This window comes from Coloeus monedula (genome assembly GCF_965178545.1).
Source record: "Coloeus monedula genome assembly, chromosome: 5".
In the NCBI taxonomy this organism is placed as follows: domain Eukaryota; kingdom Metazoa; phylum Chordata; class Aves; order Passeriformes; family Corvidae; genus Coloeus; species Coloeus monedula.
In genome coordinates this window covers 42,403,169-42,429,121 of record NC_138785.1, presented here as the reverse complement: position 1 = coordinate 42,429,121, position 25,953 = coordinate 42,403,169, and the positions used below count along the sequence as shown (strand labels likewise).

Below are 25,953 nucleotides of genomic sequence, written 5' to 3'. Positions count from 1 at the left end.
AGCAGAAGATCCCCCAACTGCTCTCCTGCGTGCAACAATGGTGTTAGCCCTCAGGGCTGCATGCTCACTCTGTACACATCCCCATTTACTTTCCCAATGTTTAGAGATCAATTGCAGTACATTTTCTAAACATGCACATGCAGGGAAAAGTCCATTGTCTGCAGTCCCAGATACGCCTGTTTCATCTTGGAGGAGGACTGCTAGCCCAGGCTTAGTCTGAGTATGAAAAATTACATCTTGTCCGAGTCCTCCATCCCATTTGGACTTGTCAAGCAGGCACATCAGCATGCTGCCAGCTCCCTGTCTCCAAAGAAGCCCCAGGAGTTTGTGGGGTTTGCTGTAAGGCAGAGCCTGATGCTCCAGAAGGGCAGTGCTGGGATGCTTGCACAGTCCTGTCCCTCAAGCTACTGCTGTTAGTGGTTCCATTTCATGAGCTGTCACTTCAACTGCAGTTATTAAAGTTAGTAGTATGTTTTCTGACTCAGCTGGCACCAGAAATTATGGAAATGACTGTGCCTTTGACTGCACATTCTGTTGGGAGTAGGTGTCTCCTGGTTTCTGGGTGATTATGGAAAGCACACTACCTCTTCCTGCATTTGATATTTCTGGAGAAGCAACTGTGTCCAGGACATCTGACAGGACCATGGAGGGGTGTAGGTATGGCAATGTCAAGATGCTGCTGAAGAACCACCACAAATTTAATGTGACTTCACTTGTCTGAAGTTGAGGCTGGTAAATGCTGTGCAGGTTGCCTGATGGTGAGCAGCATGCTCAGTCCCCAGGAACTGCAGGAACTACAGCATAAGGAGGAAGAGGAGAAGGAGTCTGTTTTCTCCTTGGCTTGCTCTGAGCACTGTCAGGGAAATAGATGGGACAGGAAAAGAAATTTGTCAGTTAAAATAGTTTCGTTTAATCTGGAACTACCCAGAGATGCTATGGAGTCGCTCTCACTGGAGATGTTCAAGACCTGTCTGAATGCAATCCTGTGCAATATGATCTAGGACAACCCTGCTTGAGAAGGAAGATTGGACCAGATGATCCACTGCGATCTTTTCAATCTGACCCATTCTGTAGTATTCTGGAATTATCTGGTACATCTGCTGAGTATTACATATGAAGAAACAGGGACTTCCCCTGGAAAAGAGTTGGAAGAGCTACACCTCTTAGTCATCACTACTGCTGTCCTCAGTGCAGTCAATTTTATTCCTTACGGAAGAAGACAAAAATCAGATGAAATAAATGTTTCTAAAAGGAAAGGGATCTTCAGTTAATCTGCTTCACCATCTGCAGGAGTTGCTGCACCACTTGCCCAAGGTGGGAATGTGGAAAACTCCTTTGGGGCATCTTCTGTGCTTCTGTGCCCAAGTGTAAAGGCCAGACCTGGACACTCTAGAGAACTGTGCAGCTCCTTCTCTATAATTATCAGAGAAATTATTGTTAGGGTCTGATGAACTGCCAGTTGATGTTCTTTGTTTAAGTGAAATTCCTGCAGTAGTTTTGGGGTAATCTGGAGTGCCACATCTGCTGCTATCTCTAAGGAGCATGGGACAGAAGAAACTCATGGACAAATTGGTCCAGCATTTTGATCAACCCCTAGGGACTGCTGCTCTGACATATATGGCACTGTTGTAGGTAAGAGCTGTTAATGCAAAGCAGGAGAAAGTAAGGAAAGAATTTAAAAGAACATCTTAAGGGCAATATGGGCAAGGAAGAATAAGATTTATAATGACAAATTAATGAAGTGTAGATCCACTGAGTAAGGAAATAAAACAGAGTCTAGGCCACAGAGAGTGGGACTGTCTTAGGTCAGAGCCAGTGTTCCTTGGAGCAAACCTCGTGCTTTAATTTCAAAACAAGTAGGGAGAAGAAATAATAATTAGAAAATACCTAGTAGGGGTGATATTTGTATTGTTAGGCTGACTAGTCAAATGGAGCAAAAATTACTTATTTTTCTAAGGTGTCAATGGCATGTGGGGCAGAACAACACACCAGCAAACCCACAGAAGTGCATGGCACTGGGTGGGAGAGCAGTGCTGCTGGCAGGCATGGGGAGAGGGACAGCACCTTGTTTACATGTGTCACATACGACTGTGGTACTTCGTGCTTGTGGCAGAAATTTACGTGAGTTGTCCTCCCCTTTCAGCTGGGAGGTGGTTACTCACTGACACAGCAAAGCCAGGAGTCACCCCTCCTGGGGATGAGCTGCTGTGCAGATAACAGCACAGTGTGGGAGCCTGATGGGGTGGTACAGCACATGGAGACACAGCATGGCATCCCACAGTGCCCCAGCACAGCCCAGTAGGCAGGCACTAACCACACTCTGCTGTTGCTACCCAGAGCAGGGACAAGCTACCCTACTGGGAGAATGGGACAGGGAGGAAGGAGGCCTGGCAGAATGGCTGGCATGGCTATGACAACGAGCTCATGGATATGAGAGGCTTCTTCCTCGCATATGGACCAGGTACAGTGCCACCATCCCTGGTGTTCCACTTCCCCTGCAGCCCCATGGTCCTTGCCCCTGCATCCCTGCAGCCCCTGGCACATCAGGACCCTGATGTAGCACTCTGCGACACCCAAAAATTACAAATAGATGGCAGGATTTCCTCACTGTGGAAGGTTTGTTGTGCTGCATCTATTTCATAGCTGAAGAAACAGGGCAGAGAATGTGAAGGGATTTAGTCAGCCTCTCTCTGATGTCCCAGTGCAGTTACTATCTCTTTGCTCTCTTTTCCCAAATTTTGGCCTAAACTTTTAATTCTATTTGAAACACATGAACCCTGCTTTTGTCAGGGGATTCAGACTTGCTACTGCAAGGCACTTTATTTGGGAAGGTTGCAGTATACCTCACCCACCTGTCTGACAGGCAGACACAAAACTCCTGGTTTCCATTTCATCAGGCCCTTTAAACAGGGCAGAGCACCAGGCTGCAGCTGCAGACAGGAGTGAAAGCAGAATGTGCAACACAATTATGTCAGGCTATTAAATCTACCAAGCACACACAGTAGCTTCTGTACTTAGAAATTCAGGGCTTTTTTTAGTTTTTAGAATAAAATTGGTCTAGAAGTAAAAATAATGAATAAAATTGTTTAAAATGTTTTTGCTGAGCTATGTTGTAAATTGTATAGCATGCCACATCCCAGCCTGGTGGGCAAGTCCCAGGAAAGGCAAAGGAGCCCTTGCCCTGCAGCACCCCACATTCCAAGGGCTGAGCCCCAAGTTGCATGATGCCAACTCCTCTCTTTTGTCTGCAGATTTCCGATCCAACTACCGAGCACCTCCCATCAGATCCGTGGATGTTTACAACATCATGTGCAGCCTGGCAGGAATACAGCCACTGCCCAACAATGGCTCCTGGTCCAGGGTGGAGTGCATGCTCCGAAACACAGCCCCCTTGGCACCGCTCCCCCCGTGCAGCAGCTGTGTCCCGGCACTAGCTCTGCTCTCCCTGTTCGCCAGGCAGATCTCCTTACTGTGATCCCTGAACAATGTCAGTCAGTGTCACCAGCAACTCCATCCTTCTCTGTTTGTTTTTTTTAAAGTTCTTCATTTGAATAATAGCTTCATTAATAGAGTGCTGTCCCCCACTCCTCCATTGTGCTCCACCAGGCATGAATCTGACCCATCCTGCATTTACAATGCTTTTAACATGAAGCCAGGTTTTGTGCTGCTCCAAACACAGCCAGGGACGATGGTGTTGCTCACGTAGATTTACAGCACTGGCAAGGAGAGCAGAGTTGGCTGGCTATCCATAAAGTTTTCTGGTGGGTGCACATGGGGATCCATAAGCATCAAGCATGTCCCACCCCAGCATCTTTCACTGAGGAGCTCACCCTGGCTCCCCGTACTGAGAAGCTCAGGAGTGGAGACCAACCTCTTTGCATTTAGCTGGGTTCTTCCTGATTCACCCCTTCATCTCCAGCTCCATCAGCAGCAGAGCCCCATCTCCTTACAGCACCAGCCAAGCCCTGTCTATACTGACCCAGTCTTCAAATGGCCAAGAGCTTTGCTGAGTGACCATAATGCCGAGGGAGGCGGGTCAGCAGGAGAGCAGTGAGAGCATCCTACTTCTCTCAGCCTTTCCTTCTTCATTTTCACCAACATGAGTACTGGCTCTGCCCATTTTCAAGGCCAGGCTTTCTTCATGGACCACAGCAGTGAGGAGGGCTGGGAAAGGGCAGAGTGACAGAAATCCTCCACTTCAAAGCCAGTGGGAAAATGAATAGACATCTGGACACACAAGGGTCAGGAAAACATGGGATGAAAAAGCCTGGCATTTAACACCCTCTCTGCTTTTCTGGGTGAAGTTAATATCATCTGCTCATGTTTCGATGTTTTATACCCAATTGCACTTCTGAAGGTTTTTCAACACTTAGTGCTCTTCCACCAGCTCTTGCTCTCTATCCCTCTGCCTGGTGACCAGCGCATTTCCCTTTATTCTGTAGCAGGGAGAGAGGTCTACACTGATAGATATCTCACCCTCCCAGCTAATCCTAGTGATCATTTCCACCATGGGCTATCAAGCACAAGCAAAGTTGTAACAGTAAAGTTAAATTAAACAGCAGGAGAGGATAGAGCTGTTGCCGGAGGTGCCTTCGGGTGTGCACAGTGCTTTATCTGATATACCTCTGAACCAGGAGCTTTCAGCAACAAACTGCCTTTGGAAGGATTGAGGTCCCTCCCCACGTAAAAACAAAGCTCTAGGACTTTCTATCTTCTGGATCCAGAGTTAAGCACGATCCGGGTATGTATGGTACAGTACGTTTAAGGGTGAATGATTACACTGTGGGGAAAAAAAAACCAAACACTAAATTAAACTTGACAAAAGACTTCTGTATTAGCTGTAAAGATTTATGTAATGTGTTTTTAAAGCTCAAGTGAACCATCAAATCAATTGGGAAAAAAATGGAAAAAATCAGTCTTTGTTATTAGACTGTTGAGTATAAAAGGCAATTTAGAGCTTTCGAAGCATTTGCAGTAGCTGTAAAACAAGCACCTATTGTTCAGAGTTCCCTGTTGCTCTTTAATGGACCAGGCTCAATGAAATCACTGGAGCACAATTTTAAAGGATAAAAAAAAAAGATCAGCATACAAGATAACCAAATTACCAAATTTTGTCTGAAAATCAACAGGATAGAAGCCATCAGTGCCTGCTAACCCCTCCACAACCTGCCATTTTAAATCTTACCAGCAAGCAGAACCCAAGGTCTTCTTACAGAATAAATGTTTCTAAAGGTATAAGGGTATATTCAGCTCCTCAGTTATACAAACAGAAATTGAAAATAACAAATTGGGTCCCTTGAGTTGTTCCACAGATGGGCCATGACACAGGAAACCAACACTGATCCTTGTGAGTACTTTGCGTAACTCATTTTTGTCAGTGTCCACATGCAAATACTGAAGGTTAATCCACTTGCAATATGATTTATTTGGCCTTAAGGCAAGCATTGTGTGTACAGTAAAAGATACTTGGTCTGTAAAAGGAAAATTTGATGGTAGACCTTCCAGAAGCTCACTAGCTTTAGGAGAACTACAGCTCATTATTTTTTGAAAAGTGCATCTTTCTTCCTCAGAAATGTTGTACCTCTGAATCAGTTCATGTTCTCATTCAAAAATCAAGTGTCTTAACTCTTGCCTATTTTTCTGTATACTATGCAATGGAGGTGGGTGTATTTTAAAACCTATTTCTGAATGATGTTTTTATACAATGACTGATTGTGAATGAGTGAATAATTCTAAAAATGGTGTTAGAAAAAACACATCTTTGTAAATACTGTAAGATTTTTGAAGAAGAAAACAGCCCAAAACCTTCCCTTCAACACTTTGCCTTTCTTGTCTAATTGCTGCATCAAAGTGTGATAAACAGTGTTTGAAGCTTGTGCTGATTAATTATCAGAAAGATGAATGATAACATTGTTTAGAAATGGCAAAGTTGTCAGCATGTGAATTAAGGACATTAAATGCATCACACTAGATGATGTATCTTGTATATGCTGTCCTTTTTTCCAGATGTATTTCATTGTTTAACCTTTTGAACATCCACTCAGGGACATGTAATTCCCACTAGCCAATAGACACGACAAAACATTTTGCACTTCTAAGAAGAGGGGTGAGCCCTGGATGCTCTCTCCAGACCCACTTCTCTAAGCCCAGTGTGTCACCATCACATCAGCTGCTTGCACAGAAATTAAGAGCACTGTCACTGGTATGAGGGTGCAGTAGATTCAGGCTTTGCAGAGCCCCCCTTTTCCAGTGGGAGATGGTGCAAATGTCAACAAGACCTCAAAAACCAAAGCTACAGGCCTGAAGGACAAGGGGGCCCTATTCCACTCTAAGCTCCACAAACCAACAATGTCCATGGAAGAGACTAATTCAATAGAAATAAGTCTCCAAGCCTACTCAGTGGAATTTATCTTCTTTTCCTTGTATTAACTGACCACAGAGCAGGGAGTGGATGATAGAAGAGGACCAGTGCAGATATGCCATCAAGTCCTTTAATTCACAGCAGGACTCCCTCTGAACCAGCAGAAAAGCCAAGGTCTGCTGGAGATGCTCCCCTCATGTTCCATGAACATGGGTCCTCAGAAAAGGAAAGTGCCGAGGGTCTGCCTGCACAGGAATAAGTCTCAGTCCGCTCCCCATAACAGTGCCAAAAAAGGAAATTTCACAGCTAAATAAGCTGAGCCTTTTTATCAATGATCTTGGTGGCCATGCAAATGGCATGGCTGGCCAAGACTCAGTGGATGAGGCCTCCAGCATCCCTCAGGATGCAGCCTGCATTGCCTGCACAGACTGCAGCCTTGTGGAGACACTTTCCCATTGGCCCAGACACCAGCCTGCACCCTTCACAAGTACAGAGACTTCACAAATAAGGGGCGAATGAGAAGATTTTGCGGTGCCAGTCATCTTCCATGTCTTCTAACTAATACATCACAATATATCACAGAACCACAGAGTATTCTGAGTTGGAAGGGACCCACAAGGATCATCAAGTCCAGCTCCTGGCCCTTCACGGGATCATCCCCAAGAGTCATACCATGTGCCCAAGAGTATTGTCCAAAGGCTTCTTGAACTCTGTCAGGCTTGGTGCTGTGGCATCTGTCAGATGTTAAACCATACACCTCAGGGGGAGGCACAGACCAAATGAGCTCTGTCCACTGGGAAGTAAAAGGCATTGGAAAAGTTCCTTGTAATATTTCCTCACCTTCTTTTCCCTGTAGGGTTGTGGCAGAGAGGGCAGGACACAGCAAATCCAACAGGAGTTTTTAAAGAAAACATCTAATGAAGAAGAAGGTTTGAAACCGTACATTTTAGCATAAGAAGTCTTTAACAGCTTTTAAAAGACAACTTTCACACACACAGAAAAACACATTTTGTGTAAGCATTGAAACACACCTAAGTTAAGGGAAGGTTCAAAAATAAGAACATTTCAGAATTACAGTTGACTGGACACAGTAATTCTCAAGTTTCATAGAGATGGACTGTATGGATTATATGGACTGTATGGATTATTCTGATATTTCAAATACACAGAAATTGCTATGGACTTAAAAAACTGTATGACGTTATCCCAAATCTGTATCAATTACACCAGTTCAGCTCTGCCAGCCCAATTTCATCAGGAAACCACTATGAGCTGCCAGGCAGCCTGCCCTGGTCTCTCCCTACCCCAGTCAGGTATCTGTCCGAGATGCGGGGAATGCCTTGCTGCAGCCACACCACTGCACGAAGGCTGCTGCCCTGGCTGGCATGACAGGGACCTGTCATTCACGGGGCCTGCAGATACACTCCAGGGTGGAACACACCCACCAGCATTAGCCCTGGAACAGTGCGGTGTGCTCCATTGGCTCGGAAGGCTGGGGCAGGGTGGGAACTGGGAGTGGCAGGGCAGGGGAAAGGCCCAATGGGCCCTGGAAATGGAAGTCACAGAATCGCAGAATGGCTCAGGGACCACACCGGGTTGTCTGTTCCAAGTCCCCTGCTCAAGCAGGGTCATCCTACAGTACATGGCATAGGATTGTGTCCAGTTCGTTCTTGAATATCTCCAGTGAGGGAGACTCCACAGCCTCTCTGGACAATCTGTTCCAGTGCTCAGTCACTGCACAGTAAAGAAGCTCTTTCTCACATTCAGGTGGAACTCCCTGCGTATCAGGTTCTGCCCGTTGCCTCTTGTTCTATTGCTCAGCACGATGAAGAAGAGCATGGTTCCATCCTCTTGACACCCTCCCATTGGATACTTACTGACATTCATGAGGTCTCTCAGTCATCTCTTCTCAAGGCTGAACAGGCCCTGCTCCCTTCAGCCTTCCATCATAAGAGAGATGTTCCGGTCCCTTGATCATCCCTGTTGCGCTCCGCTGGACCCGCTCCAGGAGCTCCATGTCTCCCTTGTACTGAGGAGCCCAGAACGGGACACAGATTTCCCCACACGCTGCTTCTCTCCCTCGCTTGCCCATTTTTCGTGCGGCCAGCCCGCAAGGTGGAGGCGGCCAGCCCGCAGCCCCTCAGGGCCGGCGGGAGGAGCCCCTGGAGCCCGGCCCGGCCGCGCCCCCTGCCGGCCTGCCCTCAAACAGCGCATTTGGGACAAAAATCCTTGCTTTTAGTGAGGAGACTAAGGATTGGGACTTTTCCTTCCTTCTGTGTCTCTCATCGCAACTTTTCCTCTTCCTCCCCTTTAGCTCTCCCTGTCACCCTTTGCGCTATGGCCGATTTCTCCCCACCCCAAACCTGCTGCTTCCATGTAGCACTCAGAGCAAGCCTCCCACCTGCTCCTGTTTCCACAGGAGGATGAATGGGCTCAGCAAGACCTTGGTGTGTATGCGGCCCTAAATGATCCAATTGTCAGCTGGATGTACTCCCCACTCTCAGGACTGAGGCTGCATCTCGAGCTGCCTCTGTTGTCATTAAAGCCTGATCCCACTCGTGGGAAACAAAATACATAAAAGCAGGAGGAGGAGGGGAGTAGGGGAAGTGACACAGCTCTCTGTTACTTGTGGCCAGTTGCAGCCTGGCTCGAGGTTGAACGCAGAATCCTTGGGTCAGATGTCCCAGCAGTGCCACACTGAGAACTCTGAGCTTTTGTCAGCACAGGAGAACTCCGACTAAAACGGTCACAGGTAGCAAAGAAATGGTGAGGAAGGATATGAAGAGTGGGCTGAGATGGGGGAAATTCAGTGCCCACTTTCCACACTAGCACAGATCAGGGCTTAGCTGAGCTCCGGGGAGCTGATTCTGATCCTCCCTTGGTCACAGCAAATGAGGCATTTTAATATCAGGATTGTATCCGTCTTCAGGAGCAAGGGGCAGATCTTTCTCTGTCCCTCACCAAGGGGTTGCAGGCAGCCAGCCCCAAAATGTCAGCATGCTCTGCTGGGACCGTGTGGGTATTTCCCACATGAGTGATTTTCTGTGGCTGAGTGGGCACTGACAGCTCTTGAGCATCCTTCTGTTTTTCTCAAGAAATTAATAATACACTAAAATGTAACTCATCACTCAGATATATTGTTTGGTGAACATTAATTAAGCCTCAAAATTGGCTGGAGACACTGTCATTGCTTCCTTGCCAGACAGAAAAAAGGAGGCCGAGGTGGCATCACTGTTGCAAAGCTGTTGCAAAGGCTTTGCAACACAGGTCAGGCTTGCAGGGGATCATCCACAATCCCTGCTGAACACCCAGCCAGCCTGCTGCTCTCACTGGGCTGCCTCCATGCAAAGGCTCTCCTGGCCACATAAGTGTATATAACTGGGCCATGTGTCCCTTAGAAGTAGTCTTAACCTTTCTTCAGTGGTCCAACGTGCTGCTCATCCTACATCACTGAAAAAACCAGTGCATTGGAATTCACTGTATCCCCAACTGAGGGTGGTTTTACCCCTGCAGGACGTGACCCTACAACGTGACTCAGCAGGAGCCTGCTTCTGATTTCTGAGAGGTGCCTCACACCCTCTACATGATCCCTGGGCAGAAGGAGGCTCTGACAAATCTTACATTAATTTTTTTGAAGGGCTTATTTGCCTCCCAATGAATTCATTCATCCATCCATCCATTCATCTGTAAATCGCACTCCCACTTGACACTTTATCCATGTACTCCACACAGGTGGAGCTTTGGGGTGCAAGATTTTGTCTCCTTGCTTGCCAGAGTAGGCAGGAATGTGGTTTTTAGCTTACAGCTCATTGATTTTCCATGAGAGTCCAAGGGCTGAGAGAGGGGTAAGCCCACTGACCACATCCCAACTGCGTAGATTCTGTAAGAGAGAGGGAAAGCACCCCTTGCCCATCCATGGAGAGATTCTCCAAGCACAGATATAATATAACAAGGAAATAGTTCTGGGCGTAAAAACTAAGATTTTAAAGCAGCCTTCAAACAGCAGCTGTGTAAGAGGAAAAAAATAAAGCTTAATGTCTTTTAAGGTGGAATTCAAGCAGTTTATGGGCTGGATTATACAAGGTTACACTTACACTGCTGCAGGGGCTGGGTGGGGTTATATGGAACATCCCCTCCTGCCTTAATCTCAAATGATTCCTTACAAGAACACTTATGACAAAGAAAAGTAACTGTTTTCCACCTTCTAAACAGAATAAACTTGTGAGGGCACCGAGCTTTCTTTGTGTTTCATACAACCTCTTTCATCAAGAACAAATGGGATGAACAAACCCAAGTCCTTCGGACAAGACAATATTTAATATCCATAATGTGGGGAGCTTTCCAGCAGAAGACAGACTCTGTTTTATGCAGAAATAGCTGAATGCAGCCTGTCAGGGCCTAGCAATTAATCACGCACTTGAAGAAATACAACACACTCATAGAGGCTGAATTTTAAATGCTTGCTGCTCCAGTTTGGACAGTGACAAATTAAGGCTCCCCCAAAAGCAGGTGTGGCTCTTGAAGAAGTCCACTGAGGGCAATTAAAAATGGGAAGCCAGCTGGTAACTGTGCAGATGTGACAGCTAGGGCAGCTCAGGAAATGAATACAAAGGAGGAGGATGGAGGATAAATAGTGTAGGAGCTGAGGCAGTAGAAACAGGACCTTCTCTCCACAGGGGGTTGCTCCATGTCAGGTGAAGCGCCTTACCATGTAGGATGGGCAAAGTGGTGACAGCCACACATCCCCATTGCCCTGGAGAGCTGCCACAGACAGGCTCCAAATGAAGCCCTCACTGAAGGACCCCCAAAACCAGAGGAGCTGCTGCTCTGTGTGTCACACAGCTTCCCCTGGTGCCCAGGGGACAGCTGCATTCGAGGATGTCTGAAAGGACATCTGAAATTGCCTGTGGTACCCTGTGATGGAAAAGGCAAGGGATGAGCTCAAGGGTGGATTTTCCCAAATCAGCTTCAATGACCTCCAATCCAACAGGTAATATCCAGCCAGGTTTCACGTACAGTGCTTCATTGTTCCTGGTCAGTTCATTGTCTCCAGTGTTCACTGTTCTAAATCAGTCAAGAAAATGGTAGTTTTTCCCATTGAAAACACAGATAATAATTCAGATACATGACAGATTATGAGGAATTTGTAATTTTCCATTAGGGCTACCATTTAGGAAGTGTGAGCAAAATTATAAATAGTGCCATGCAAAAAAACCCCATGAATCAGTACAAGCCAGAGCTCCTCATCCCATTTGGAAAAGGATGTCCCCATGATTGTCATCACAATTTCTCAGTGCTGTTCCTCACACATTTACTCCTACCCCACCTCTCTCCACATACCCAGTGTGTGTGAGGCATCACTGGGACAGAATTTTGTAGAATTTACCTTCCATCAAAGTGCAGGCCAAGGGACTGTTCCCATCAGTCTCTTCTTCTGAAGTAATTTGTTGATAAAAATCTCTTTCCTGTTGTGAATTATGTGGACTATTTCTAGGAAAAAGCTGTCAGCACAGATCACTATAGATTACTTTTTTTGTTGTTTTTTTCCTCCTTGTCCATAGGAAAGGTGCACTCCTCTTAACGTTACGCTTTGGCATCCTTCCAGGAAGCTGAGCAAAACAGCATTTCATTTGAGACTGCTGATAAAAGGACAGAGTGGACAGGGTCTTTACCAGTCTCAGCCTCTAAATAAAAAGATCTCTCTAGTGAAGAGTTTTTCGGCCACTTGCCTGACTCAGTGAAGCTGAGACTCTTCTAAGCCACTTCTCTCTTGGAAAAAAAATCTTGTTTTTGTTGGCCCTATTTCCAGCATAGTGTTGAAGCATAGGAAATTTTCCGTGTAAAAGGAGCTCTCTTCCTGTGTATCCCCTCCACCACTTGCTGTTTGTCACCAGTGTGGGTTGCGACAGCCCTAATAGTGCCATCCTAGCCAGAATGACAAATAATAAGGCAGGTGGGCAGCTTCACTGTGAGAAAGTACCATCCACAGTTCCTCTGTACCTGGGCACAGGTAGTCATTGCAGCATGGAGACCCTCTCTGGCCTAACAGCTTTCATATGACAAATGCATCCTAAGACTGAATAAATTATTTTATAACAAGCTCATCATCCACAGTCTCGGCCAGGGACAAGGGCCACAGCTGGCCAGGAACAAGCCCAGACTCAAAAAGCAGGATTTTTTTGCCAAAAATCCTGCAAGGGTGGGAGAAAGGATGTAATCAGAGAGAGCCAGGAACACAGTCTGAGGCTGTAGCGAGCACACTAACAGCAGCCACAGGGTGGAGATGGTCTCTGCCAGCATTTTTCCTCTGTTAGAAGGGATGGGAGTGGGCTAATTTGGAACCAGCAGCAGGTAAATAAAGAGAAAATATAAGTTGAATCTTATAGAATGATCTGAACCTGTTCTGCATCCCCCTTCCAGTCCCCCATGACAGTCACAACTAAAAATGGAGAAGCCTTCAGGTGATGTTTAAAAGGTTCCATGTACCAGCATGGCAAACAGAGCAAACAGCTAAACTTCCCCGCCTCCAAGAAGGGACAAGAGGAGAAGAAATTGCTTGCTGCTCATCCATCTCCTTCCTGTAATCTGTCGTGTTTGGCTACTGCTGCCACGTGCAAACATCTGGGATGTATCACAGACCTTCTCCTGCTAGAGAGAGGAGATGGTTTTTTTGACACAAAATAAGCTTGGAGGCACTCTGCAGCCGTTGCAAGGGAATGAACAGGAAGCTATTGCATGTATGATAAGAATGGGGGGGAAAAGGGAGAAGGTTTTATTCTAAGACAAATGTGGGTGCCTTGAGAGTGACCAAAACTTGCAGGAGCAGAAACCTCCTGCACACATGAGGAGGGGGGAGGCTGATGGGTTGAGACAAGCAATTACAATTTGTGTTTTAGGGGGCTGCCTGAGCAGAGGGGAATATCTCACCAGGTTTGCAAGATGTGCCTAGTTCCTACCTAGTGGGTGAAGGGTGGCAAGTTGTTCTTCAGACCAGGAGTTAACCAGGAGTGAGGAGGGTCATTGCATTTGGGTGGCAGAGAGGAGGAGTCCGCATGACAGGACTGCCAGATGACCCCTGCCAGGATCTCTCTCCATCCCTTCCCACAGGACTTTTTCCAGGACCCCACTCTGCCTTTGAGTGGGGCACCTCCAGGAAAGGCAGCCCCTGCTGCCCTCAGTGGCTGCACTGTCTCCTGGCCCCTGCTGGGCATCACTCAGGGACACCACATGCTTACAGTACAACCACAGACACGTCAGAACATTCCAGTATCAGCTGCTATTTATTTTAAGTCTGTATAAACCATGAAGGCAGGCACACATAGTTCCCCATCTTAGCTGGCTTTTGAGAGCTCAGGATCCTCTGGCCTCCCAATGATGCAAAGACTTTTTTCATCTCTCTTGAACTGATCTTCCTTCTTCAGCTGCTGGTCCCAACTATGACTCCCCTGCTGAAGTACATCCTCACATTCCTCTGTCCTCCAGTTTTCCTCTTTATTTTGGTGAACTCTCTTGGGATTTTAAGCCCTGATATTCCAATTGTCTCATTTTCCTTCTGGAGAACAGTATCCACCTCCCTTCTCTTCCCCTTCAGTTGCAGAGATCCCAATTTGGAATAAATCTGGGCAGAAGCTGGTTGCCTGCTGACCCCTCTCTTCATGGAGACCCATGCCAGAGTTGCACCCCTGACTGCATTATCCATGGCACAAGGCAGCACTCATGAGACACAGAATTCACATGCTACCTGTCAATATAGCCTAGAGAGTATATTATTCTTTTTCTTTTTACCAAAAAAAAAAAAAAAAAAAAAAAAAAAGCCAGAAGTCTCTGGTTTTAGCCTTATGTGTGAGACTAACCCAGTTGCTCTTCTCTGTCTTGAGACTGATGCTGGTGGTCTCAACGGAATGGACCTGACGACCTACTACTAATCCAGTGTTAAAAAAGGCAGCTTCCTCTTCAGCAATATCCCAAGCAACTAATTTTTGGAAAGACTAACAGTTCTGAAATCTGCAAAGGTCTAAATATTTTAAGGCAATAGTCTTTCAGTTGTTTCTGGATCAAGAAAAGTCCACTCATCTCCAGGCAAATGTTTTAAATGCAGTGAAAGAGCTTTTCAAAGCTGTCAGCCATTCTCTAAAGCTTTAGTTTTGTGGGATTTTATTTTTTTACTTCTGTCTGCAAATATAAGTGGGTTTCTCACTTAGGGGTTTTTTTTTCTGTACCAACTGTGATTTGGTGAAACTTGTCTACTGCCTAACAGCAAAGCATGAGAGATAATTCTCTCTCCATATCGGGTTACAGATAACAATAAAACCATGAAGGAAAAGGGTCTACCTTTAAGGAGAAACAATAAATATATTGCCTCCCTTAAGTGTGAAGACTCCTGAATTTCTTCATCATGAATTAATAATAAATATCCAGGGTCCCCTGGCAACTACTGACAAATAAAGCACTGTGGTTAGAAGATAAGAGTGACTTTGTTCATAAGTAAGAAGTAAGTGGGGAGGAGAACATGGGACACTAGTCCCATCTAGACTAGATGGAACATGGCCCACGGTGCCAGGGAGAGCTCTGGGGGGCTGCCAGCCTGCCAGACACAGGAGCCATGGGGCAGCAGAACAACAGAGCTGAGGAGCTTTTTAGGTTTCCTTTTCTACTTCATGGGCTGGATGTGTCTTCTTCCTCCTCCATGGGGCAAGGCAAGTGGACGAGGCTCCAGCTGGGGTCCCTCTGTGGACTTGGCACCTCTGTTCCTCAGGCTGGGCACCAGGGTGGCCTTGTGCACTTGCATCATGATGGACAAAGTGGCTCCTGCCCCTCTCCTCCTTGTGGTGCCTGCCCTGATGCTTCTGCCACAGATTTTATCTCACCTCTGCCTCAACCCAGAGTTCCCTGGGAATTTTCAGCATTCCTTTAGAAGAAAAGAAAAAAACATATGCATTTTTGAGGTTAAAAAAGAAGAGAAAAAAGAAAAAAAAAAAAAGGTGGTTACTGTTTTACTGAGCTCTGACAGGGTCATGCTTTAGGTGAGTGTTACAGCTGGACCAGTTACAAGTATCTGAAAGTCATCACCAGCTTCTGTCACGGAGAAGCATAAACTGCAGCAGCTGGATGCCAAACAGGACTTCTCTGGCAGGTTCACTTTGGGCCCGAGCCAGAGGCTTGCACTAAACTGGACAGAGTTTTCTCTCAGCACAGCCTCCCCATGATGGGGGTGAGTGGCAGCAAGGGGCTGGGGCCCCACTGCTCTTCAGGGAGGAAGCTGAGACCAGGGATTTGGTTCAAGGCTACTGAGCAAGGAACAACGGTGCGGAAGGAAGAGGGGGACCTCACTGTGGAGGCAGGGACATCTACCAACTGCCATAGCCAGAAAGTCAAATGTCCCTCTCTGCTGTCCTTGGCCCTGTCATTGCCCACCATCCTACGGCACAGCTAGCCCGGAGGTTTGCACTTCTGAGTCCTCAAGTTTGCAGTGTTGATGGCTGCTCCCAGCAGTCACTGCGCAGTGGTGCGTGCGCAGTGTGTGCATGGTGGAGACAGAGACAGCAGGCTCCAGGTACCTGGGTCATGGAATGGGGTTTGCATTCACACCCCTCCAGTGCACAAGCTGCCCTGTAAAGTTAATTACTTAGGTCTTCATTTTCCAAAAACCCAGCTAACAGGACCCAAAAAGGTTGTAGTGCTGTGGCTCTGCTCCTGATGTGCATCCTCCGGTACAGAAGTTTCATCAGCAAGTGGTACAGCCCATCTGTGCTGAGACTGAGTGACTGCAACTGGAACTACAGCATGGTGAGTGTGGGCAACCAGGACAGCCCTTGCTGAAGCACAGCCCCACTTGCAGTTGAAGTGCCAGTGCTGGTGTACCTTTTGATTTCTGCATGAGGAAAGCCTATATCCATAGGAGAGGCCACTGGCTCCTGCTCGTCCTCACACTACTGGTACACTACTGAACACACTGGAAGCTGCTACTTCTGCAGCTTCCTGCCAGCATGACCCTCTTTGGCACTTACAAGGCAACTGACCTAATTTTACCAGCAACAAGCAGAGGGACAGGAGGAGAGAGATTGAGAGAACTCAAAACAAAAGGCTTCAGGTTTCCCTAAGCAGGCAAGCCGCCCAGGTACATAACTATTTCAGTGTATGCACAGTCATGTTGGTAAATTTATTTACTGTCTTTGCTTACTTTCACATAGCTGGCAGAACAGGATTGGGTTTTATGTGCTTATTAGGATGAGAGAGAAGAAAAAAGATGTTAAAAAAAAGTACTTGGGATTTCCCGTTCCCTGTCCCCATTCATCACTTCTGTGACAGCTGGGCTAAAAATACTACACTAAACATGAGGACCTACAGGCATAGAAGGAAGTTGCTTATAAATGCAAGCTCAGCCATCTCCACACAAAACCACAGGCAGTTATCAAAGCCCTAGCATCACTGACTGCTCAAAACCCTTCTCTCTTCAAGTACTAGCTACAGTAAACAGGAGTGTCAGAGCCATGGGCACCTTCCCTGCAGTTTAGGAAAGGCTAGTAAATGTAAGCCATTTTCTTCATATCCATTCCGCAAAGCACAGCTGAATAAACTGCTTTTTTAAGCATTCACCTGAGGCCTTGCTTGATGGCCTGAGGAAGACAGATGTGACCTGATGTTCCAGTGCAGTTTGGGGTTTTGTTCTTCTCTTTGAGCCCACAAAGCACAGAGATGCTGGACAGAAAAGCACATAGTCTTTAAAAAAATCAGGAGCAGCAGACAAAAGAAGAGAACAGAAAGGACTAAAAAGTGGGGGCATATTTACATTCCTAAACATTTTTAAAATGAAAAACCTGCAACATCATGGTTTGAAGGGAAGTGCTGACAGGAGCAACTATCCTGAAGCAGCTGACCACCTTTTCTTCTCTAAGGTCTTTCTGATGAGCAGGGAAAGTGAGAAAGGGAAAGTAATGGAAAAGTGGGAGAAAGACACTCTAAGATTAGGATGACCTTTTGAGAGGGGAGGATGAGAAATGGGCCAGAAGAACTCTTGTGTCAAGTAACATGTAGGGGGAAAAAAAATCCCAACCTGAAGGAGAATAAATGTCAAAAAGCAGTAGAAGATGAGGGGATTCAATAGAAGAATATTCTAGAAAGCAAGTTGTGAGGAAAACAAGACTAAAGAAACAATTGAGAGGCTGATGGAGAAAAAATATGGAGAGAAGATCTTTCAAAAAAGTTATCTTACAGATGTAAGATATCTGTAGATGCAGAGGGATGTAAATCTACTCAGTGCTCTCAGCAGAAAGGCATGACCTAACAGCAGGAGAAGTACTTCCTCAGCCACACAGTGGCCCTAGACATTTTCAATACGTTATAGGCCATGTTTCACCAAAAAGATGCCACTTGATCAAGATCTTCAGTTTACCTGTCAGCAGAGTAAGTACAAAGAGAATTCAAGCCAGGCTTCCAAGCAAGTTTTAAAGTGCAAGGTGTGGTAACTTTGGACAACAGTAGCTCCTTTCTAGGTAATGAATGATTAGCCTAATTTAGCACCTAAAATACAAGCACATCATAAGGATAGAAACAAAAACAAAGCACTCTGTGAGGGGGAGATCGTGCTTGCAAACTTCTCCAGTAATAGTGAAAAGGCCTTGAAAATCTGAGTTTACCAAAACCCAAAACTGACTTTGCCTGTGCAAGGCACTAGGTCAGTGATGGCATAAAACCCTAACCAAACCCTGTCTGGCTTTGGGCTTTTTCTCCCCTTTAAGTCAAAATGCATAATTTCATGGAGATTGATTATAGTGGAAGCAGATGGATGAAGGGGAATGAGCAAAGACTAGAAATAGCATGGTAGTAGTATGGGCCACTAGTAGGTGACAAGCCAAGGTGCTTAAGACAGCACCTATTTCCAAGAGATGCTTTGTTTTTTATCTTGTAAGTGTTGTAAATTCTCATAGTAGACCTTGGCAAACAGCAGTTCTCATGGCACAGCTCTGGCAAATCTCCTGGACCCTAAACTTCCTCCAAACCTTCTTCCAGGTGGTAGAGAGGGTTGGAAAATGGCACTTGAATGTTACATTGTCCACTTGGGCCTTTCCACTCAGCAGCTATCAGCTTTCTTGAAGAATGTGAAAAAAACTCCTTGCTAGAACCATTTCTCTTGGGTGTGTGCACCAGGTCCTCCTTTAGCTCATGAGGATGGAGAGGAGAGGAAAAGAGGGACCTGACACCTGTTGCCCTTGGCATCAGGATGTCCTAATAGACTTCTCATTTCCTGGATTATGGGTGCATCTCAGCTGGGCACTCAGTGGAGATCGCATTCCCCCTGCAGCTGTCAACTTCATGTCCCATCCAAACCACAAAAAAAGGTGTATTTTCTCCCTTGCACTCCTACTTAATGGCCCAAAGAGCTTTTATACAGCATAGGAGAAGACAGCAAGTTGATATGATGTTTGTTTTTCTGAGATTTCTGGTTTGTTGTGCAAGGTTTCCTAAGTGAGGGAGAGAAACAGCATGTTAAACGGAAATACAAGTATACTCTCTAAAAACCACCGATGAGTGCAAAGAATCCACTTAGAACATATAACCAAATGTTATTTAATATCTTAAAAAGTAACACAATCCAAAATGGATATTTCACACAACACTACATAAACAACATGAACACAATATTACCATATGGAGGGACTTTCAAATATAGACTTACAAAAATCCCTGTCCTTTTTTTTCCTTTAAATTATTATACTAAGCATGACAAGTAATCATCATTTACAATATGGTACACTGACACAATAAAAACCATGTTACAAATGTGCTGTTATAAATCAGTAACGTTAGGGAAGACATTTCATGAACTGCAATTATTTCATATGAAATACTATACAATATAAACAGAACATCCATCTTGGATGACCTTTACAGCAACCAGAGACCAAGTAATTTTTAAATTTTTTTTTCAGTGCAAACACATTTATACAAGGCAGTCTTGGCTGCAAAACTCCCTTCTAACATACAGTAAGTCCCACTTGCATTTATTAACTCATTTAAACCTAATGCAACAGCCACATTCAGTCACTCACAGAAAATTACCTGCAGAATTATGATCCCTTTAAACTTAAAATCTCCTCCACACATAAAAGTAACATCTGTGCCAATTACTCCAAGGGCCCTTTCATACTTCTGGGTGGGTATCCTTTGGGTGGCTCTAACCGCTATACAACAGGAGGGCAGTGCACCACATGGAAAATCAATCACCCTTCCGAGGCGGGGCACATTGGCAGCAGTCACGGATCCCGGCTGGGTGGCTGTGCGTTTCAGCAGGGACTCAGCCCAGGCTGCCCTTCCAGAGCCAGCTGCGTGGCCTTCGGCTCCTTCTCTGCATTTAGTGTCTTGGGGCGGGGGAGGAACACGGAAACCCTCAGCTCAGAAATGAGCTTCAATGGAGTTAACGACCCATTCCCATCTCTCTCAGATCCTCGGAGATCAGGGCAGTTATGCCAGATTTACACGCGCATAACTGAAACCAACGTTTAGAGCGCCATAAAAGAAGTGTGATAGTCCCGTTTTCTTCTAGCACCAGCTTGGCTTTTGGTGGGTCCACTGCAAGTGTCTCATGCAGTAATGATGCACTTTACTTATGCTGGGGGGAACATTTTAGATATATACCCTTTTTTTAAAAAGAATTTCGTAAAAAATAGAACTTTTCTCTCTAATACTGTACAGTTTTCTTCAGAAGAGCAAAGATAATTGTAAACTGTGGGTATGACACCAGATTAGGAGTGCTATTTGCTTTCTCAGCAAAACAATTTGAACAATTGTGTTGAGAAAAGCACTGCAAAATGTATTTGAAAAACAAATTTTTAATTAACATAACTGTTTCTAAAACCACTGCTGCCAGTACTCGTATGACTGCAAACTTGGTTTTGGAACTGCTAATCCAAGAGTGTCTGCAGGGCTGTAATGTAGTTTCTTACTTAAATAAACTGAATGCATCAAAAGAATAATTTCAGAGTATAAACATGGAACACTTTGGTTAACTGTTAAACTTACTTCAGTAACTTTAAAAAAGCAACTAGTCAATAAGTTAGTCTGCAGACTCTCAGCCTTTGCTTTTTCCAAGGGGCCCAGACAAAAAGTAGGGTCAGCGAACTCTGCCTACCTCACAGGCAAGTGCTTCAAGACCCTCAGGCAAAAATGTGTGATTTAAGTGCAAAGTATTATCTGTGTTCATGATGGCCTCTGAATACTGGTTTGCTTGTTCTCTTTTCTAACAATGACTACTGCTGGCAAGCACTTAGGCCATGGTTTTCATTAAAATATTTGTTTTCCAATACATTTTTATTTTTAAAGTTGAGTGAACGTTGTTTCGCATGTAACAGTCATTTTACGGTGGTGCAGGGAGTCAAATGGCTAATGATTTCTTCTAAATTTTAACTGAAATACTTAAAATGGCAAAATTAGCTCAACTGATGATTGTATATTAATTTGCATAAGGATAACGGTACTAGGTTTGCTGAAAGGTGTTCATAAATCGGGATTTGTATATAATGCGATCTGCTTAGGTTCAACTGCCACTTTCTTCCCTTGGTTTTTGGAAAAATCTTTCTTTCTTCCCTCTTGAAAGGTGGCTTGTTGCAGCTGGCTACTTTTCAAAAGCCAGCTTAATTTTTCTTGGAAACTTGCCCATGCTCTTTGAACAATAGGCACATACCTCGAGTAGGGACCCTCATACTGCTCCCAGACACGTCAATTAAAGGCTGTTGGTAATTTCTATAGGAGCAAATGTTTTAGATGCACACAATCTAGAGACCAGAGTGTGTATCATTAGAGAAAGAGCTGTTTAAACACCCTTGCCAGTTCAGAGAAACCATGATGTACTAATGTTGACAAAGATGGAGGCAGAATAGGGCCCCAAGTATCTGAAGGCTGCCAAGAAAATACCCAAAGTGTCTTCTGTTAAACCCTAAACTGTCAATCGTATTTCACAGACTGTAGATGTTTCTAATTTGCTAAATTACAAATACATTTTCAAGTTCTACCAGGCAGAAATTTTAGCAGTAACTGGGGAGAGGATGGAAGGTTTCATCCTCCCTTTCACTTTTATCCCAATTATGCAGCCTTGTCAGTCTTTAAGTGACTCATCTGAAAGCCATCTTATTAACATTGTAGAAGGAAATTGTGGCAATGGAAACATGATGACTTCATATGCAAGCTTTGACACACAAGAGAACGCCATGACCTAATGCTTCAAAGTTTCTAACCTTGCTTTGTACAATACACTTTTCATGTTGCTGCATTTCATCAAATTCATGGAGGTAGTTATATGTGTAAAAAAAATTACCATAAAAGTAACATGTTGTATTATAATAATACATATTAAGTGTGCAAAATGCCGACAGATTTGTGTTGACCCTTTACAGTTGAACACAACACAGATTCAACCTAATCTAACTCTGTAAACCTTTAAATTGATACATTAGAAGAATGATAGATAAGCAACCACATAATACAAGGCTATGATTTCATCAAAGGATTAGGGTGACATAAAGCACTCAAGCTCCACTCTCGTGGTTTTGTTACCAGAACCTCAAGATGGAATTTTCTTATTTTCCATTGTTGATTTTAAAAGGAAAAAAAAAATCAAGATTAGAACGTTTCTATTTGAAACTTCTGTTTACATTCCATATTCCAAGAGTCACATTAATATTGGTACAATGCCATGTCAACATTAATATGACATTTATGTTGTCTGCTGGTCTCTGGGAACTTTAGGAAATAACATACTATACAGTTTATAGGTATGTACTATCACATTTTGTTGGAATGATGTCTTCTGTACAACCAGCTGCCTGCACAAATTCTGACTAGCTTATGACAAACAATTATTTCCCCAAAGGTGAAACCTGTTTCTGCTCTTCACATTTTAATACTGCCATTAGTACTTCAGATCATCACTGTAAGTTTTTTTATCATTTCGACATTTTTATTTACTGAATTGATACATACTACTGATGTCAGAGCTCATCTCAGAAACAAAATCACAGTCAGCCACTGCATAGTATATGACAATTCCCCACAAAAACTCTGACTCAACAGTTTGCATGGAATAAGTACGGCTGGAGTTACATATCGAATAATAAGATGCGTCATGCAAAGCATTATATGGTAATTAGAGCACATCTTGGAAGGTATGATAAGGCAGAAGGCTAAAGGCCAAGTGACTTTGATAACCAACCAAAAGCACAATAATTTCCTTTATGTGCACTGAAAGGTCTTATTGCTCCTATGAAATGGAAATTATACACTGAAATCAATGGAAACAGACCCGTGCCTTGACTGGGTATTCTTGACAGAACTGGAAACCGATGGTGTGCAGAGTTAGAAAGCTGTTTTGTAAGTAAATGAACTCTATCCGACGGTGTAACATAAGGCTGAATCTTCAGTAAAGACTTCTGATGACAATAGAGAACATAACTGAAGCTCAAATAACTTTGTATACAGAGTAATAAATGTCACCAGAACCTGATGAAAATACTGGGGTTTAATATGTACAGTTGGGTTTCATACCTGTGTACTACAAGAGCTAGACAGGGTAAATGGCCCTTTTCTATGAAACAATTTGGGCTGTTGCACATTTTAGTATCTGTGTTATCCTTCCACCAATTCGTCTGTTCTGATAAAAAACAGTTTGTTGCACTACCAGGTTGCATGAGTAACAGAGCAGAATGCGACCCTATACCTAAAATTACTCTTGGAGTTTAACTATCTGTAGAATTTACTCTGCAGTAATTAGCATAGTACTAATTACATTGGAGTAACAGTTTAGGGAGAGCAATTAGGATGTACCATGCCTGCAGAACTCAGATTTCTACTGCAAACCAAGTGGACACATTGAATTTCTAGAAACCAGACATGTCCATAAAATGCTAAATTGCAAGTAACATCCACGAATAAAAAGGCCAGAAGTTTATAATTCTCTAAATTTTGTTCTCTGATAATCATTACATTGTATGCTATTTTTAATAGCCTAATTTAGGCACTCTATTTAATAAGCTACATAAAATAGATTTATGTCCTTCCACTAGAAAGAAATCAATTCTTCAGGCCATACTTGTCATTTATATCATAAAGGATATTTTTGTTCCAAGAAATTAGTTATCCTGATTCCTATATTAATGGCAAGTTGCAATACCAGAAGTGACACAAGAATTAGATTCTTAAAATATGTGAATTATACTGAAGACATTTAATATATTTCGTGTCACTCCACATTGTGGCTCCATGACAGTTACATCTTTCCCTTTCCTCCCCACTCCCCCCTCTATGCAAAGGCCCACCTCCTCACTGGTGACTATGGAAGGTCAAGTAGCAAGTCTCATTAAGTAAACATCTCTCATATTTTTGAAACAAAAGGAGGAGCCGCCTCCCTACCCACCCTCCATACCTAGAAAAAAAGCAAACCAAAACAACCCCCAAACCTCCTTTTACTTGCTTAACCAGGTATTTGTAAAATTGTGTCACAAAAATGCACAGTGAAAATGACTGATCAGTATTAATAATTCACATATAGAGCTGAGGTCATGACTTGTCATGTTTGGCATTGTTTTTCCTCATGGTGATCCTGGCTGGTTACTTTCAGCAGTGGCTCAGTTTTTGAAGGAAAAAAATGATGAACTCTGCAGCAGAGTTTAGCCTCTGACCAGGGGCATCACACATCTGTGGCATTTTTTTAAATGAAGTTGGCAACTGCATGGACATTGAAAATGCAGATTACACTTACAGTGTCTAGACTTTCATATATGTGCTCAGTTACAATTAAGTGAAGCAAAAAGTGTACATATTATCCCTACTGCTATTCTGTTGCTACAGAGCCGCAAATGTGAAAAGCAATACCTTGAAATAAAGATTTCTTTGTTGCCCCTAGTCTACATAGCAGCACAGTTTAAGTAAACACTAAAACTGTGGTTGAGATGCTTGTTTTATTTTTCCCCAAAGATGTAAACATCAGTCCCAGTGTCGTAAACTTTGCTGTATAGGATGAGACAGACGATCTGAGGCAGGCTGACTATCAGACACTAGTGACAGAAGCTTGCAGGCAGTTACCAGGTTTCTGGAGTTTCTCAGCTTCACTCGTGGGTGGGTCTGCAGTGGCTCGAAAGTTGAACGTTGGGCCTGCGCCACCATGTGCAGGGCTCAGAGCGGGGTTCTGACGTCTGTTGCTTTCAACAATACTTGAAGTGTTGGATGCCAGGCTCTCACGAGTACTGGAACGGAAAAGAAATATATATACACACTCATATATGACATGCCTATATATCTATCGACCAGACAGGAAAGGAGAATAGAATGTTTTATAGCAGGTTTCCTGTGTTTGCATGTAACGTCACACCAATAAATCATCTCTTTTTGACAGTACACATATGTTCCTCCAAAACTTGTCCCAGAGGTGCTCAGCAGTCATCATACCATAACACAGGTATAGCACTAAGCACAGCTGAAACTGTCACACAAACTGTAAGCTGAACCAGTATCAAGCATCTGAATTTTTCACCCAAGGAAATAGCTTCCATCTTGCACTTGGAATGTGCTAGTTTTTTTTCCTGACTGGTGCAGTTTTGCACAAAGCAGCTTCATCAAATAAGCTCTGTGAACTAGGCAGACCTAGGACAGCAATCATGTAACACAGCATCCTCTGCTGTCTCCTCTTCTACGTATGTTTTTGTAAACAAGATATTAAATAAAAGTTTTACCTTACATTAAACCCACAATGCTTCTAAATGCAACACTTCAATTTTGCTTTGCAACTGAGATGATTGCAACTCACCAAGACAAAGAGAAATCTTAACTGCCTGGTCCGTGATGTGCCCTGAACAACTAGTGCTGCTGTTTCATTCAGAAAATGGACAGTGTTCCTTTAGGTCTAATGTATCATTTAACCACAAGAGTAACAGGACACTTCACTTAACACTTTTAAAGATTAAGCCTTTTAACAATACATCTAATTATGAATGCAGAGAAGCCTGTATTTTAGTCTACAGCTTTTAAAAAACTCGGTCATGACGTGCTAAGGCTACTTTTACCAGTACTACTCTTTGTGTTGTCTTTACACTACTAAACAATTTTTGATCTCCAAGTAATGTGTGCCTGTTCAGAAATGGATTTGCTTTCAAACAGCCATGTGGCCCCCTGGTTATGTATCCTTCACCTGTAGCCCTGCTTCTTTGTAAAATGATATCATCACTTGCTATGGAGATGTTTACAGAATACATTTAGAGGACTGAATGCAGTTGTTAAATAAGCACTAGAAACAAGGATACTAATGACAAAAGTTTCATAGTCAGTTTAAAGTCAACCTAAATTTACCTGCTACTGAAAGGGACAGCTCTTGCCTGCCTTGTGTGGACCTGACCCTGCCAAAGGTTTCTGCTGCTTCCCTGACTAAGCCTTGCAGGCAGCCAGACAGATCAGGGACTGCTCTCAGTTAAATACCAGCCCAATGAAAAAACCCCAAAACATTAGTGCTAGCATTAGGGGAAGAGCAGGAATGCACAGCTTTAGATGTGGCAGGGGAGAAAAGTGTCAGTGCATGGCATAGGGGAAGGAAAAAATACTTTTCCTAGTTG

General features: G+C 44.0%; 2 protein-coding genes across 4 annotated transcripts in view; one reads left to right on the top strand and one right to left on the bottom strand.

The window, feature by feature from the left end:
• The window catches only part of ENPP6 (ectonucleotide pyrophosphatase/phosphodiesterase 6), a gene marked incomplete at both ends in the record, with an annotated part of 29,995 nt that extends 26,520 nt beyond the window's left edge, over window positions 1-3,475 (top strand). Inside the window, 2 exons of the mRNA XM_082281968.1 lie at window positions 2,338-2,461; window positions 3,252-3,475. Coding sequence (XP_082138094.1) covers window positions 2,338-2,461; window positions 3,252-3,475 — 348 coding nt within the window. The remainder of the gene's footprint in view (window positions 1-2,337; window positions 2,462-3,251) is intronic.
• A 20,134-nt stretch (window positions 3,476-23,609) lies between these two features.
• The window catches only part of STOX2 (storkhead box 2), a gene marked incomplete at its 5' end in the record, with an annotated part of 139,561 nt that continues 137,217 nt past the window's right edge, over window positions 23,610-25,953 (bottom strand). For all 3 annotated transcript variants that reach the window (XM_082281300.1, XM_082281301.1, XM_082281302.1), the window contains one exon: window positions 23,610-24,594. In XM_082281300.1, the coding sequence (XP_082137426.1) occupies window positions 24,399-24,594 (196 nt within the window). In that variant the 3' untranslated portion in view covers window positions 23,610-24,398. The remainder of the gene's footprint in view (window positions 24,595-25,953) is intronic.